This window comes from Trichechus manatus, unplaced genomic scaffold, assembly GCF_000243295.1.
Source record: "Trichechus manatus latirostris isolate Lorelei unplaced genomic scaffold, TriManLat1.0 scaffold00008, whole genome shotgun sequence".
Classification (NCBI taxonomy): Eukaryota; Metazoa; Chordata; class Mammalia; order Sirenia; family Trichechidae; genus Trichechus; species Trichechus manatus.
In genome coordinates, this window is record NW_004443944.1 from 1,144,825 (window position 1) to 1,161,222 (window position 16,398).

A 16,398-nucleotide genomic window follows, 5' to 3' on the forward strand; every position below is an offset into this window, starting at 1 on the left:
GGGGAGGGGCGATCGGCCGCGCTCGGTGAGCGGCGCGAATGGACGCGGGTCAGAGTGGCCTCCTCGTGACGGCCGGATGCGGACAGGGCGCAGGCGGCGGGCGGGCGGGCGCGGGTCCGAGTCGGGGCTCCCGGCTGTGAGTCGGACTAACCGTAAAAAGCGGTTGCTCACTGCTGAGTGCCGAGTGGTTGCGTCCTTGTCGCAGTTGGGACTGAAAGAGAATAAGGATGATAGTAGTATTCCCCCATTGACCCAGATCAGCAGTGCGGGAGGCAGAATAATCCGAAAAGTCCTGAGGGGGAAATGCTCTTGGAAGATCCAAGCCTAGCTGGGTTTATACGTATAAATGAATGTATTTCAAACAATTGTTTAACTAGCTGCGTTGAATCTTCGCCTCCCTTTTTTTTTAAATTAAACCAATACTATCCCTGTAGACAGCCTTGGAGGGAAACTTTGTGGTAGGATCTTTTTAAAATGTGGTTTTTTCTGTTGCTTTCATTTAACGTGATCGTTTTGACTTGCAGTTCACTGCTCTAGTAAAAGGTAACGTTACAGTGTTTGTGGAATAATTAGCGCTGTAAGAAGCAAAGGCTTTCAGAAAATCGATTTTCTTTTTTTAGAGAGTATATACCTAAACTGAAAACACTGAGTTTTAGTTTTTTGTGGCGTGACTTGTTTTGTTAGTTTAGTGTGTACTGTGTATTTGTGCCATGTTCTGCTCCCTTCCCACCTCCCCCAGTTCTGAAAGTAGAAAGGGCAGCTTTGGCGTTTGGTGGAGGGAGCCCCTTGGTTGCCCCCTTTCTCTCTCTCTCACCCAGCTCTGACACCCAGCGTCGTGGCACCCTCCCCTCTCGGTTGTGGTGCTGCTGTGCTCCCCAGCTAGGTTGTGGCACTAGAGGTCTGGGCTGGGTGTTCTGCTTTGAATGTGGCTTCTCCATATGTAAGCTTCCAGTTTGGGCCCTAGGTAACAGCAGCAGCTCGGTGAATTAAGTCATGGGTTAATGAAGAGACTTTATTCCTTGACTATAGAGTTGCATAATTATAGAATTCCATTTGGGTCTAACATACCTAGGAACGTTTTACAGGAGGAAAAGGCAACTTTTAAGAACTTTATAGTATTTTCTATGACCTCATCGTACCCATAAAACGATGCTAAGTGTGAAGCAGAGCCTCCATTTAGCGCACAACCCTTTGAGCGGTTAGAGCGTGTGGAGCCCTTTCCTGGTGGTCTGTGTGCCAGCTCATTTGTCAGGTAGGGTGCTAGTGGACCCATTTTCACCTCCAGGAAGCTGAAGCACGGGGAAGTAACTTGCCCAACATCTTGCAGCTGAGAATCGAAACTAGGCTGTCTGGCTCGTGCTCTCAGCTACTACACGAGACATAAAAGTTTTGTGGTTTCCCCAGAGCCACACATGCCCTGGCTGAAATAAACTTCCAAGAAAGGTGTGTTAGCTATGCTTCTTAAGGACGTAAAGCCCACATGACTTTAGACGCATTCTTGGATTTATCCAGCGAATACTTACTGCACGCAGCATTGTTGCACGTGGCAGTGACTGAGGAGGGTGCTGTCCCGGTCCTCCTGAGGACAGCTTTAACGGGGAACTGGAGGTGGTTCCAGCTGTTTCCTTTAAGTGTTACCAACCAGTTTCCCCCTTAGTGGCACTTCTGGTTGGAGTGTCCTCCGTGACTAGTCACTCCTTGTTTTCCCGTTTTAAACATAGCAGAGACATCTCAGTCGGTGGACCCACTGTGAAACTTCCGGCCTGCGGCGTTGTCCGAAGCCCGCCTCTGCTTTGCCTGTGTGCCTGTGTGCTAGCTGGCAGGCGGGGTCAGTGCACGCAGACTCATCTTAACCCTGAGCTTCAGGAGTGAGATACCTCCTGTCTGGTTTTTGGACATCTTTAATTTTTCCTCTGCTTTTCTACCAAGAGCTGCCCCTTGTTAGTATTTGATTAAATTGGGGCTGTTTCAAGCAAAGTGTGTTCTTTTCTGTTAAAACAGGGGCACAGATAAAATATAAAATTGTGTGATTGGCTGGGCCTTCCCTCCTCCTCTGCCTAGTACCCATGGTTACTGATTTCCTTCCTGCAGACAGCGAGGCTCACAGTTTGTATGTGTGAGCCTCACAGTGGCTTGTTGAGAAGCTGTTGTCACGGGGGCTTGGAGAAGGGGGCTCTCAGCGCAGTTTGATGTGGCATTGAAGGGTGCCTGGGGTTTGTCTTCACGTGGGCTGGGGGGGATTGGAGCGAGGACTTTGGCGCCCGTTTTTCTTTGTCAGTCAGGTTTGTAGGTCCTGCTGTTGACACTTGTAAGTCTTTTCAAGGCCTTAGAGTACCTAACTCACAGAGAGTAGTTCTCTGTAGGTATTTGTGATCTGTTCAAGGTCCTGATTGTTCTAAACTGTGGTTAGCACTGATGATACCAAGTGACTTCCTTTGGCTTGTAGAGAGGAGCAAAGATTGAAAGTATTTACAGGCCGGCTCACGATTGCCCTTGAGTCCCTGTTGGTGTGGCCCCGTGTTGGCTAGAGGCCTTATTTCTCACGCGCCTGGTGGACACAGGAAGTCCACTGAGCAAGTTTTCCCTAAACGAAGTTTCTCTTTTGCATTTCTTCTTGTTTAAACAGTGGAGTCCTTCATAGAGGGTATCTAATATTAGCTTCTTTATGGTTAGTATCAAATGCTGTGTGTTAATTGCATTACAAAGGTTAAATGATTAACAGTCAGTGGAAACATACCAATCAGAAAAAGCAGGTCAGAGGCAAAGGCTGAGTTGTGCTCACTTAGTCGTCTGGATGCAGACCCTTACCTCGAGGAGCGCCTCATTTTATTTTCGAGTAGTAATATTGAGAGTAGGTTGTTACATGAAGTTGAATATGTAATTGTACATATTTTAATAAGAATTCTTGTAGCCACAACTATACAACGTTTAAAGTGGTAGTTGGTGTGTAATTTGTCAAGCAGATATTTCTCTCTTAGTATCAGGCTTACATGCTTCGATTTTGTTTTTCATGTGTGCATACAGACATTTAGTATATCTTTATGAAAACGTAGAGCAAAATTTTTTTTCCACAATGCAGATAGCTTTTACTGTATTTTTGGTTACAAAAATAATACATGTATTGAAAATTAAAACAGTATGAAAAAGTATAAAAAAGGAAGTAAAACACCAGAGCGCCACCATCCAGAAGTCCCCGTGACAGCTGTTCACATAGCGGTGAACGTTGCTGTGTGGACATATTTAGAGAAGGCACCACTCTGCACATCTGGTTTGTAACCTGCCCTTTCCAAGTCCCTGAACGCCCTTCATCTTTTTAATTATGGTCTTAGAGATTCCGTTGCATAACTGTTTCTTGCTTTTCCAAACTAGCGTCTTGATAGGCATCAGTTTGTGCTCGGTTTGTCTCCACTGTTCAGTGTTGGGCTCGGAGCATCCCTGTGGATGCTCCCGTACTTACCAGTTGTTTCTCCTAGGTCAAAGTGAAGCCGTCTCCCCCTTTCCCTGAGAATAGGGCTGTCTCCTTATCTGTTCCCTGTGCTGGGCACATAAGGGCTCTCAGTAAATATTTGTCAAGTGAGTGGACTCACCTTTGCCCCAACCCTCACCAGCACAGTGCTGACATTTTCATGGGTGATAGCTGCCATTTGTTGCACACTTGCTGTGTGCAGGCACATGCTCACTTGACTCTTGATGCAGTGTAATTTCAGAAATCCTTTTCGGAAGCCTTGGGAGATCAGTGTTACCCCATTTTACACAGAGGAAAGTAGGGCCCAGAGGGAAGTGCCCTTGCCCAGTACACACGGCTGTTACGTCTGCAACTGGGACTGAGGCCCAGGGACATCCTGAGGTTAACACCGGGCTCTTAACCTGTGCTACTCCTGGAGCACTCCCACCCCCAGATTTACTTAACTGAGCATGCACCCCACTTGGACATGTCTGGGCTGGTCTTGCCGTAGTGATTGGGGTGGGCCCCGCTGGCTGTAGAGGTCAGGACCAGGGATGGTGAACCTGCCCAGAGAAGGAGCAGTGCCCCCTGGGGACACACTGGGCTCTGTGGAAGCTAGGCGTGCACTCGGGTTTGTCAGATTGTAATTTAGACCGTGTTTTTACGTTTAACAGTGTCACGTTGGTAGTCAGATATCCTTTCTCTTCACTTCCCCCCACCCATGCAGTAACAGCAGGAGCACTGTGAAGATGCACCATGCATACACTTGACTCTGTCAGATTCAGCCAGGCATGAATCTGGGAAGGTGGATACAGAAAACCCTGCAATTGATTCTGTAACTCTTTCTCTTAAGCTTAGACCTCCTCCACCATCCCCCGAAACAAACAAACAAAACTGGTGTCCCAGGGAAGGAAAGAAAGAATCCAGCTGAAAATACGGAGTTAATTCTTGAGTTAATGAGTTTCCAAAGTCCTAGGTGCTTTTCAACGGCAGTTGGATTAAGCGCTTTTGCCCCTTGGGCTGCAGTATATCTACTGCCTTTCTCAGAGACAGCTCCACCTCTGGAAGCAGGTGTTTGTGAGAGAAGGCCTTTTCTTTTCTCCTTTCATTTTTAACCACGTTCTCTTTGACTGAACTTACTGGCACTCTTGCTCCGAATGCTACATTTTCATAATTGGAAATGGGCAACTTCTCACTCACAAGGTAATCATAAATCTGTGAATGAGAAAAGTCAGAAAATCAGGCACTGAAGCAGTGCTTATCCCTGTCTTTACAGTCCTCGCTGAATGTGAAAAGGCTGCCAGGATTTCTTTTGGGACGTGGGGGTCAGCCTTTTGAAGTCACCCTTAGTGTAAACCTGTGCTTTATGTCACCTGAGTCAAACTTTTTGAACTCAAGACCTCTTTACAGTCCTAAAAATTGAGGATCCCAAGGAGCTTTACTTTATGCAGGTTTTATCTAATTACCATGTTTGACATTTTTTAAAAGACATTTTAAAATATCTTATTCATCTTAAAACGATAATAAATCCTTACATGTTGACATAAGTAACATTTTATGAAAATGAGCTCTATTTTCCAAGACAAAAACAATTCAGTGAGAACGGTGGCATGGGTTTTCCATAGTTACAAATCTCCTTAATGCCTGGCTTAACAGACCACAGCTGGATCCTAACATCTGCTTGTGCATTCAGTCTTTTGCACTATCACACATCCTTCAGCTTATAGAAAACTAGTCCTGAGAGAGCAAGCGAGAAAAGGCGAGTGACTTGGTGTTGCTGGATGAGAGGTTTTGGCCTCGCAGAGCTTCTGAAAGGGCCCCTGGGCCACACACACGCTGATGGCAGTTAGAAACTCTTACTGTTGAGAAGTGAGCGTTTAAAAAATGAGTGGATGCTAAACTTAACACCTGGCAACGTTGACAACTTTTAGGAAGATAGGCAGTGTCCTTGCACTGTTCTTACTGGCTCAGTGAGGTTCTTGCTTTTGGGGGAACGTGTGGAGTACCTCTGGCTTGCTGTCACAGGTGAGGGTGGTGTTGGGTCATGCAGCTCTGCGGTGCTCCTCAGTAGTGTGTGGCCACGGAGCCTGCTGGGCGGGGTGTTGCGGAGTTAGGCCGACTGGTGAGATGCTGAGTGGGAGAGGCACCACAGTTGTGTACATCGGATGGCGCTCTGCGTTTATTGTCAGATATCCTTTCATTGTGCACAGCCTCTTACTGGCTCCTTGACAGCAGCGCTGTTGCAGTCATGAAGAGGTGGTGAGAGTAGCCTGTATTTGGGGTTTGGAATTAGGGAGTTCTCAGACCAGTACCTTTAGGAGAAATCGCCAAAAGGATAACCAGGGTGAACGGAGGCAGAACTCAAGCACAGGGACCTGCGTGGGGTGCAAGGCGAAGGGCCGCCCTGTTGGTGCTCATAGCTGTTGGAGGCACAGCGGTTCCAACCAGTAACCTCAAAGATGTACTTGGAGCCACATAGACAAAAGTGGATATAAGGCAGTGGGGTGGCGGCTGGGGAGGGGACTCACGGAGCATCAGCGTTATGAATTAACAGCTAAAGGACCTGGGGCTCCAAGGGGATGCAGCCCCGGATGTGCCGTAGCAATGGCCTGGTGCTTTCAGTGCAAGTAAGTGACCGTCCCGTGAAATGACCTCCAGTGATCCGGGGCCCTCTGAGCACCCAGCCCCCTTCTAGCCCAGGAGGTCACCCTGATGTTGTTGTTGGGGATTAGCCGTCAGCCCTGTCACACGTGACACGTGCCCTGATGAGGACAAGAAGCCGCACGATTGAAATCATGCTAAGACCCCGGTGGGCCCTTTAACCAAGAGCAGCACATCCCCACTAAGAGGGAAGAGAAAGTCTGTCAGAGGGAGCATTTGAAGAACTTTGATACAGAACAGTGAAAATCTCCTTTTTGCCTTCTCCTTACTTGACCTTGATAATTGTATTTACTATGGGGCTGCTCTGGTTCCTGATGCTTGTTTGGGGAGTTGAAATTCCCATCTGAGTTGCCCACCATGGTCCCAGTCCTGTGCTTTGCATCAGAAACTGGGTAGAGAGGACCAGAGGGATCCTTTACACACTCGCCAGGGTTGCGCGGGTGCGCTGAAGTGCAGCGTGCGTGCAGAGCTCGTCTGTGTCCTGAGCTGCAAGTTACAGGTTTTGTTTCCATATATTGGAAAGCAAAAATATTTACGAAATTTTTAGTTCAGTAGAGTTGTTTCTGGAGTTTTCTCTGTATTTACACGTGAGGACTTAATTACTGTATTGTGGGCACCCTAGCTTCATCGTTTTTTAGTGACAGTTTGGTAAGATGCAAAACTTTGATTTAGTTATGATCTTCTGAAGGATTTAAATGGAAGTGAAATTCACACACTCAGTCAGATTCTGTGTAGAAATTAAAATAAATGAATCTGCATTTACTCAGTGGGCCCGCCGCTGCCCTCCTCTGCTCTGCCTACAAGCGTGGTGCTCTCTTGCGCAGACCTGAGACTGGGTGAGGTGCGGACGAGCGCCGGCATTTCGTGCCGATTGAGCTCCAACAGTGTGACTTTCAGGATAAGTCGAGTTGTCTGAAAAGTCTAGGCGTGTTCCCCTGAGCCACCCTAAAAGTCTTTTTGTTGAAAGTTTTTTTTTTTTTTTTAGTAGTAGTTTAACTTTTAGCCATCATATTCTCAGCCTTCCCTCACCAACAGCAGCAGAGGATTAGTTGCTGGTGGAGAAGGCCCTTTAGAAAATATTTTTAAAAAACCAGTTGCTGTGGGGTCAGTTTGGACTTATGGCAACCCCCCATGGGCTCCATCGGGTTTACAGTGGCTGCTATTTATGGACGTAGACCACCAGAAGGTGCCTCTGGGTGGAGTTGAATCTCCAACCTTTTGGTTAGCAGCTGAGTGCTTAACTGTTTGCACCACCCATGGACTCCAAAATAAATGTAAATTTTGGCCCAGCCTGTCAGAACGAGCAAAAACTTTGAGTCCAAGACAATGAGGTCTTGTTGTAACATCAAGTATAATTTCTGACTGGCAGGTTAGAATTGTTTTGAGATGACAGTTTTTACATTGAAATTTTAAGAACTATTACTTTTTACTGCTGGTTTTGAGTCTTGTTTCAGGGGAAAATAATTAAGGTGTGAGGAAATAACAATATTTTGCCACCAGGTGGGGCAAAACAAGGCCTTGTCTGTTATCTTTCGGGAGGAAGCCACAGCTGTGTCCTGGGCTTGCCTGCTTTGAGAATAGGAACTTCATTGTGATTGTGGATCATCTTTTAAAGTGTCTTTAGAGATTGATGACTAAGAAAGCACTCTCTGAAGTCTGTGAGCTAAAAATTTTTAGAGTATGCCTCAACTCTTCATTTTAAGCATACTTTAATAGTAAAAGTTGAGTCTTTAGTTTTACAATGGTTATGAAATCATGTATAATGTTTGTGGGTTTTTTTAAAATTTATTTAATAACATAAAACTGATCTATTTTGGGAGAATATATTTTAGTTTGTTTTTAAGAAGTTCTGTTCAGGAAGCTTAAGCATTTTGATAAGTTGGGGGATCTGAAGGGAAAATTCATAGGCTACTTTAGAACAAATTGTGGAAGGAAATGTTTGAAGTCTCTTCTACCCAAAGCCCTGATGGGTGTGCTTGAATTGCACATAGCCGGCGTGCTCCTAAACTAACAGAAACGGCATGTGACAAAAGTCCTCGGTGTGCACCAGGGGCTGAGCGCTGCCGGCTGTGTTCCTGGTGATGGTTGGGCACAGTCGGCCTCGCTCCCGCACTGACTTGGGATCCACGGTGCAAAAGCACATCCAGCCGCAGCATCACGCTCCCCAGTGCTGCTCACCGCGCGCTCGTTCAAAAAACTCCAGTTTCTCTCCAAAATGTTCTTGATGTAGCAGTGAGAATTATTAACTTTATTAAGTCTCAACCCTTGGTGTGCGTTTTTTTATATTCTTTGTGACGGGATGGCAGTACCTGTAAGTGGGGTGTTGTCGCCAGGGATGGTGCTCACCTGGCGGTCTGAGCTGGGCGCGGTGCCAGCCACCCTTCCCAGCCCACCGTTCTTGCTGAGAGGCACACCATGTGACTCAGACGTGGGTGTCTGCGTTCGTTTCTGGAGAGTGAGTGATCCACGTGTCAGGGAAAGCAGCCGACAGTACTGATTGCTTATGCTAAAACGCAAGCTTTCAAGCAAAAACTCGAATTTTGGAAAACTTGTATCTGCCAGCACGAGCTTTGACAGCTTCCCAGAAGTTAGACCCCTGATGAGAGTGGTGTCGATACTGACAAGCGTGCTCCTTTCATGTTGTCTAGTAAAACGTGTGGACGTCTGGAGCCCTTGCGTGACTCAGTGAGCCAGTGTTTTCCAGACCGCCGCACCCAGGGCTAAAAGATGCCTTCAGAGTGTACTTCAGTGTAACAAGTACGGAAAGTTCACTGATGTGGTTTCAGATTCCGCCTTGCCGGGAGCCTTACAAACTGCCACTTGGGAGGTTTGGTGCGGTTCCGAAGGAGAACGGCCACGAATAGCTGAAAAGGCTTCGCGTGCTCCGCCCTTTTTTCTAATGCTTTACCTGGGTGAGGCAAGGTTTTCATATATTGCAACCAGAATAGTGTATGGCAACAGATTGAATGCAGAAGTGGATATGAAAATCTGCCTGTCTTTTATTAAACTAGAGAAAAATATTTCTAATTTTTTAATATATTAAACATATATGTTGAAAAAAATACATTTTTTTAAACAAAAATATAAAACTGACACTCTTATCGCTGTGATGTTGTTGTGGAAGGTATCATTTTTCATTTTAAAAAGTGTTAATGTGTAATGGGTTTATGTTTTTAATGAATAAATATTTTTAATTTTGGAAACAGCAACAGATATATATCACATAAACCACCTTCTTGGGGCCCTCAATTTTTAAGTGTATAAAGGGGTCCTGAGACCAAAAAGTTGGAGAGCCCCTGGTTCAAGGTCTGTGAAGGTCACTTTTTGCCATCTGTCACCTGGGCCCCTCATTAACAGAACAAGGAGAAGCATTGGCCCCTGTGAGTTTTGTAAGGCTGAGATTTCATGGCATTACCCCTGCCTTGCACTTATGAATGTAGAAAAGAAACATTTATTTCAGTACAGCGTTAACCTACAATTTTACTTTGCCAGTGTCGGCAACGCCACCTTCCTCTTCCTTTCTGGGGAGGTTTGTTATTAACATGAGGTGATCGGAGTCTCGTTTGCTACAGTTTGTAGAATTATGTGCAAATTCTAAGTTGTGCCAGGAACTCAGCACTTTCTTTTTTTTTACTTTTGCCTTGACGTGTGTGTTTTCGGTTCCACACCAAATTGTGCGTTAGAGTTTATGTCGAAGGAATTGTGAAGAGAAACCAGTATTGCAGATCTAAAGTTGAGATTTAAAAAAAAAAACAAACCCATTGCCGTCGAGTCGATTCCGAGTCAAAGCGACACTGTAGAGCAGAGTAGAACTGCCACGTAGGGTTTCCGAGGAGCAGCTGGTGGATTTGAACTGCCAACCTTTTGGTTAACAGCCAAGCTCTTAACCATCGTGCCACGAGGGTTCCAAAAAGTCGAGATAGATGAACCAAATTATCTGAAATGATCTGAGTCGTTTCTGAATATGTATTTTATCTCATCCTGTTTAATAGAAATAGCTACTTTCCCTTCTGATTAATTATTCAGAACTCAAATCAAATCTAGAAAACAAGTTTATTTTTCAGATTTACATTTAAATTGAGTTTTTGGTAGTGAGTTTTTTCATTCCTGAGAACATCTTAATGTCTTTGCTTTTATAAGTGCTCAATATTGTGAAATACAGAAGTAAAGTTTATTTCCAGTTTCTTCTGGGAAGTAAAGTTTCTGAACTCTTGAAGCAATCGTTTTGAGGCTTGGGTTTAGCACGCTAAAGAGAGAATGTGATTATGGTGGTGTCGTTTGGCTAATCTGGACCCTGGAACAGTAGAAGACACTGTTAAGTGCTGTGTTCACTGTCTCTTTAAAAGGAGACAGGTGGAGTGTTGGTGCCCCTCTGTTCTGAAGTCACTAGGGAGACCACAGTTACAGGGAAGGCAGTTGGAGTGAGGCTGAGGGAGAGGTAAGATGTGGGTTTCAGCTCCAGGAGAGTGGGGCTCTGGGAAGAACGGTACATGTGTTAAAAAGATAAATATCCACGAAGTAGCTAGAAACAAAGGCATCTTTAGCAAGCGTTTAAAGTAGGTAAGGCTGTTTGAAAGAGGGTGTGGAAGGAGAAATGGGTTTTAAGTCTACACAGATGACAAGAAGCACACTAATGATTAGTAGTTATCAACCTTAGTCTTCTAAAATTTATCTGAATTAAAGTTTTAATCAAATCAATAACATGGCTGCAATATTAAGGATTTTTGAAAGAAGAAAGCAGGACTCCCGCCATCCTAACACCCATCTTCTCTTTTTCTCATTTACCTGCCCTCTGTGTCAATATTGTTCTCCTCTGTGAGTACCATTCCTGTCGACGGTGGTAGCAATCTGAGTGCGTTCGTAGATGATAAGTACTGTTTTGTTGTTCAGCTTTTTCACTTTTTGTTTGTTTCTCTGTTCTGTGGTGGGTCTTACTGAGCTGTGTCGATCTCAGAAGTAGAATGGTAATTGGAAAGAGGCTAACACACGAGTACAGATTTCTAAAACTCTCCTCTCCACCTGGCGGGAGCCCCGCACCCACTGGCTGTTAGTTCCAGGCGCACCTTCCACCAGTGTGCCACCAAGACTGGCCTCCCCCTTCTTTTAGTTTAATGGTGTCTTCCGTTCCTTGTCTTTAAAGGAGGCGCATGTTGTGGGGTTTTTTTGGACTCCCCTGTGTCTTTGTAGGACACGTACTATATACTCAAATAATATGTTACTTAGAAAGTTTGGTGCCCTTTCTTTGGGGGGGGATAGAGAGGGTATGTGATTTTAGTTATGATTAACTTAGATCTGTAATATTTTCTTCCCTTCTCTAGGAGCTCACTGCACAGGAGCAGTCAGTAGATAATTTGAGTTGTTGAGACCACAGATCCTGTTTTTTGTGAACAGTGACGGGCGACAGCCTTGTTTGGAGGCGCGGCTGTTGACTTGGACTGGGTGATTTCATCGGCCCGGGTTTCCGTTGTACCTGGGACTTCAGGAGAGTGTCCGTGCTCTCAGCGTGGGGGCAGGTAAAGTATTAGTCTTGAACAGTAGCACAATTTTAACTTGTATTTTCTGGTTCTAAAGTTGTTTCCTTTGTAAAGAAGCTGATATAGCGTGTGTTTGCTTGAAATAATTCTACCTTTACCTCGGGTTTTTGGAAGGTTTGAGCTGTTAAGAATTTGATTGGGAGTGTTCGGTTATTTTGCATTGCTTACTTTACTAATGCATATATGTTGTTGACCTTGCATATTCTCTCTTTGGTGAGAACTGTATTTGTAGAGGGGGATTCTTCCTTTTGGAAGCCACCCTACTAGGTGGGATGGGTTTTCTGGGCCTGCTTGAGCTTTGTGGGTCCCATAAGGGCCCTCTGAGGTGCAGGTATGCACCCCATGCACTTGTTGGGGAGGCTGGTGTAGGCCCTTCATGGTTAAGAACTGCTGGTGCTGTGGCCCTTCAAACTGCATCTGCAGTAGAAACTCAAAATGTTACGTGAAAATTAGCACTTACTGCCCTTCTAATACGGCTGTCAGATTTGCCACAAGTTGGTTTCCCAAGAGTAAAATTTTTAGAGAAAAGAGTAAGCAGTATCACATGTACGTTGGTAAGGAGCATGTCTGTTTTCGGAGGGGTTTGTGTGTCACTTATCACGTTTAAAGCCCACACCATTAGGGATGAGCCGTTTTTGAGAGCAGTGCAGTGTGACCTGGTCAGGGTCACCGGCAGGAGCTGGAGCCCACCTTCCAGGGACGGTTAGTGCTGCTCACCGTGGGCACGTGCTGCCAGGGCTCTCGCCTCCGCCCCAGGCGGCTTCAGGGGCGTTCCCTCTGAATTGGCCACCCCGACTGAGTTCAGCTGCTTCCTTTTACATGTGGGTCCCCTCAGATGACCTAACACGTGATATATTGTCACAGCCACTCTCTTGAGCTTCTGAGTGGCTTGGGAGCATGGGACAGGTTTACAAGACAGCCAAAGTCACTGTCTATAGCGCCAGCAGAGCTGGGTGGGAAAGTGGAAGCCAAAAAAAAAACCCCCACATAAAAACTTAGGTTGCAAGCAAATTTGAGTGTGTATGTTTCCTATTGTTAAGGTTTTCATTCTATGCCAGTCATGCCCTTAGGATGGAACATGGCATAAAGTCAGAGGTGTCGTCAGCATTTAAATGCGATTGAAGCCTGGACAGCCCGGAAAGGAATCCTCAGGTATATGTTGCCTTTTTTGGTCTCGTCATTTTAAATTTTAAACAGGAGCGTAAAGGCTTCACAACCAGGATCCTTCAGTAATCTGTTAGAAAGAAAGTGCAGAAGACAGACAGACGTACTTCTGACAGGCAGTTGCCTCAGTTGGTGTTTTCTGAGTGTTCCAGTGAGCTGTTGCTACACAGTTACCCCAAAGCCCAAAGCTGAAAAAACAGCCATTTTATACGTCACCAACTGTAGGTGAAGGCCCTGGGCAGGGCTCAGCTGGGCAGTTCTTCTCTTTGCTTGGTGTCCACTAGGCTCGTGGGCACTTGGCCAGCAGCTGAGCTGGTGTGGAAGGCTGGAGACAACGTTCCTCCCGTGCCTGGCCCTGGGTGATGACAGCTTGATGGCTGGGCTCGGTTGGGCACTCTCCCTCTCCGTGCCTCTCCAGGGGGCAGTAGGACCTCGAGAGCCCAAGACGGACACGGCAGTCCTCCTGAGGGCTTGACCCAGAGCTGGCACAGCGTCCCCCACTGTGCTCTCAGCTTGGAGCCGGCCGATTCCCAGGGAGGGAGGTGGACCCCGTCTGCCCACCCAGGAGTGCTGGAGAACTTGCGGCTGCCAGCCAGACAGCAGTCAAGCAGTCTGTTGACCTTGGTAATTTGGGTCGTGTCCTTGCCCCTCCTTCCCCTTGTCCTAAGCAGTAAAATGGTAAAACGGTAGATTTAATTTACTAGCTGCATTTTTTCTAATAAACATTAAATATGGAACTATTAAAATTTTCTTCATAAATAAACTCAGCTCGTCTCCCCTGGTCACAGTGACTTGCTGTAATGGGAAGCTCGCTCCTTGAAGTAGAACACTGTTGTTTCATTGGTGTTCATAGACTTAGACGATGTGGCGGCTGCTCCTCCTGGGGGGACTGAAGGTGGCCATCTTTTGCTCAGTGGTTTATTGGTCAGTCGCCAAGAAATGTAAGCTCATGATGTTGGTTTTATCGTCAGGCATGGATGATAAAGGAGACCCGAGCAGTGATGAAGCGCCCAAGGCCATCAAACCTACAAGTAAAGAGTTCAGGAAAACCTGGGGCTTCCGAAGAACCACGATTGCCAAGCGTGAGGGTGCGGGAGACGCCGAAGCGGACTCTCTGGAGCAGGTGCCGCAGCCGCCGCAGCAGAGCCTTTCCTTGCGACGCAGTGGGAGGCAACCAAAGCGCACGGAAAGGGTGGAGGAGTTCCTTACGACCGTCAGGCGCAGAGGGAGGAAGAGCGTTCCTGCCTCCCTGGAAGACTCGGCCGAGCTGACGTCATGTCCAGTCACCGATGTCGAAACTGCCTCTGAAGGCAGCGTAGAAAGCACCTCTGAGATCAAAGGCGGCCCCAAGTCTGGCGCCCCAGATGTTAAGGAACGCCCAACCTCTTCTGAAAAGGCAAAAGGAGGTGACGAGGAGGATGACACCTCTGACAGTGACAGTGATGGGCTGACTTTGAAAGAACTTCAGAATCGCCTTCGAAGAAAGCGAGAACAAGAGCCAACCGATAGGCCCCTGAAAGGCGTACAGAACCGCCTGAGGAAGAAGCGGCGTGAGGAGGACCCAACAGAGACTGTGGATGTTGAGGCAGGTGACGCCGTTGAGAGCCCGCCGCCTAGCAAGCCCGAGCCTGAGGCTGACCAGGTGGCCGTGTTCCAGGTGGCGAGAGATGACAAGGAGAGTAAGCCGGAAGGGAGAGCAGCTCAGGGACTTAAAGAGGAAGAGCCCAGAGAGTCGATCAAGCACAAACCCGAGTGTGAGGTTTACGACCCCAGTGCCCTGTACTGCCTGTGCCGACAGCCTCATAACAACAGGTAGGTCCTGGGGGAGGAGGGGGCGGGCTGCCCAGCTTTCACAGAAAGCCAGGTGGTGAGAGTTATCCATTCGTGTGATATATTAAGAGTTCAAAGGCTGGGCTGGGTGAATGGTTTGTTCAGTTGAAAAAGATGACTTGGTATCCAGAAAGAAACGGAAGGCGTGGGTAGGGATTGCCGAGAGCCACGCTGCCCGCCGTGGTCACCACTGGCCCTGCGTGGCTCCTTACAGCCACAGTGGTGGGACTGAATGAAGTGCGGGCTCCCACGTGGCCGGTAGCCGCTGTACCAGATGGCGCACACTGCTGTAGACTCTTGGCGAGTAACACGCGAGACCCAGCAGGGTGCCATGTGCGGGCCTCGATCGGACCCAGTTTGGACATGTGGGGTGACTCAGGGCCTTGGACTGTGATTGGGTGCCAGGAGGTGTTAGGGAACCGCTGTCGGTTTTGTTAGGTGGGATGAAGGTGATGGTGCTGTTCTGTGGAGCTGTGCACTGAAGTGGCTAGGGTGGCCGGCCTTGAAACCTACAGTTTACTCTGAAAATGCTCCAGTCAAAGGATGAAGCAAATTGGGTTGAATGTTAATAAAATCAAAAGAAGGGTATACGAGTGTTCTTTCCACTGTTCTCTCTACTTTTCTGTATTTTTTTTAATACATGTGATAGAAGTTAAAGCCAGTTTGACTTACAAGTATTTCGGACGTTGAGGGTTTGCTGACTGCTGCTTGTTTCCCATCCCTGATCTTGCTGCTTTTTCACTTCAGGTTTATGATCTGCTGTGACCGATGTGAAGAATGGTTTCATGGCGACTGTGTGGGCATTTCTGAGGCTCGAGGGAGGCTTCTGGAAAGGAATGGGGAAGATTATATCTGCCCAAACTGCACCATTCTGCAAGTGCAGGACGAGACTAATTCAGAAACCACAGATCAGCAGGACCCTAAATGTAGACACGGAGATGCTGATGGCACAGATTTTACCAGCATAGGAATAGTAGAACAAAAATCTAGTGAAGACCAAGGAATAAAGGGTAGAATTGAGAAAGCTGCAAATCCAAGCGGAAAGAAAAAGCTCAAGATATTTCAGCCTGTGAGTATATTCTCCACAGAGGTAAATGTTAAGGGGTTAACCTTACAGATTTCAGACTTGAGACCCAGAAGGTGTCTTTGGTCTGGAACAAGCTGTGTGTTCACCACGGTGCCGTGCCGCCAGAGCTGCCCTCCGCTCCCTGGCTTCCGGGCGGCCTCCGTGTCACGTCACCTGCTGGAACTGTTGCCGACCTGCTTTTCACTGCCCCCTCCTGTGCCGTGACTTACTGAACGTTTGTCTTCAAGTGGACTCGCTTTTTAAATATTTAATTCTTTTAAATACTAGCCCCTTCTCAAGCATTCAGATTCGTGACATTTTGAGCTTGGCGTTAGTTATGTATTTTCATATTAGCAAAATTATTTTTTAAATTATTAAAGTAATTGTCCATCTCTGGGCCACCCAATAACATCTTGAGATAACTCCTGTCTCCCTGTGAGGGGGAGGGGGTAGCTCCCGCGTGGATGTGCCTGGAGGGTGAACTGTCTCAGCGAGGGTGTGCCTGCCCACTCGGGCTGGTGCTGCTCCCATGACCCTGCGCTGGTCGTGCCTTCACGCGGGCGTGCACCTTCGCGCGTGCTCACGTTCAGCTTGTCTCTGCTTCCCTGGCCTTGGTGTATGCCTTTCTCCCGCATAACAGGTCTCTCTGCCCCTTCGTGGCCAGGATTCTTAGCTGTATTTTCCATGTACCTTTACCT

The 16,398-nt window shown here is 47.1% G+C and overlaps 1 protein-coding gene across 1 annotated transcript in view; it reads left to right on the forward strand.

The window, feature by feature from the left end:
* Window positions 1-16,398, forward strand: part of DIDO1 (death inducer-obliterator 1) — a 62,767-nt gene that overhangs the window by 12,778 nt on the left and 33,591 nt on the right. Inside the window, exons 2-5 of the mRNA XM_023742604.1 lie at window positions 11,425-11,619; window positions 12,681-12,792; window positions 13,776-14,616; window positions 15,382-15,703. Of these exons, the coding sequence (XP_023598372.1) occupies window positions 12,753-12,792; window positions 13,776-14,616; window positions 15,382-15,703 (1,203 nt within the window). The 5' untranslated portion in view covers window positions 11,425-11,619; window positions 12,681-12,752. The remainder of the gene's footprint in view (window positions 1-11,424; window positions 11,620-12,680; window positions 12,793-13,775; window positions 14,617-15,381; window positions 15,704-16,398) is intronic.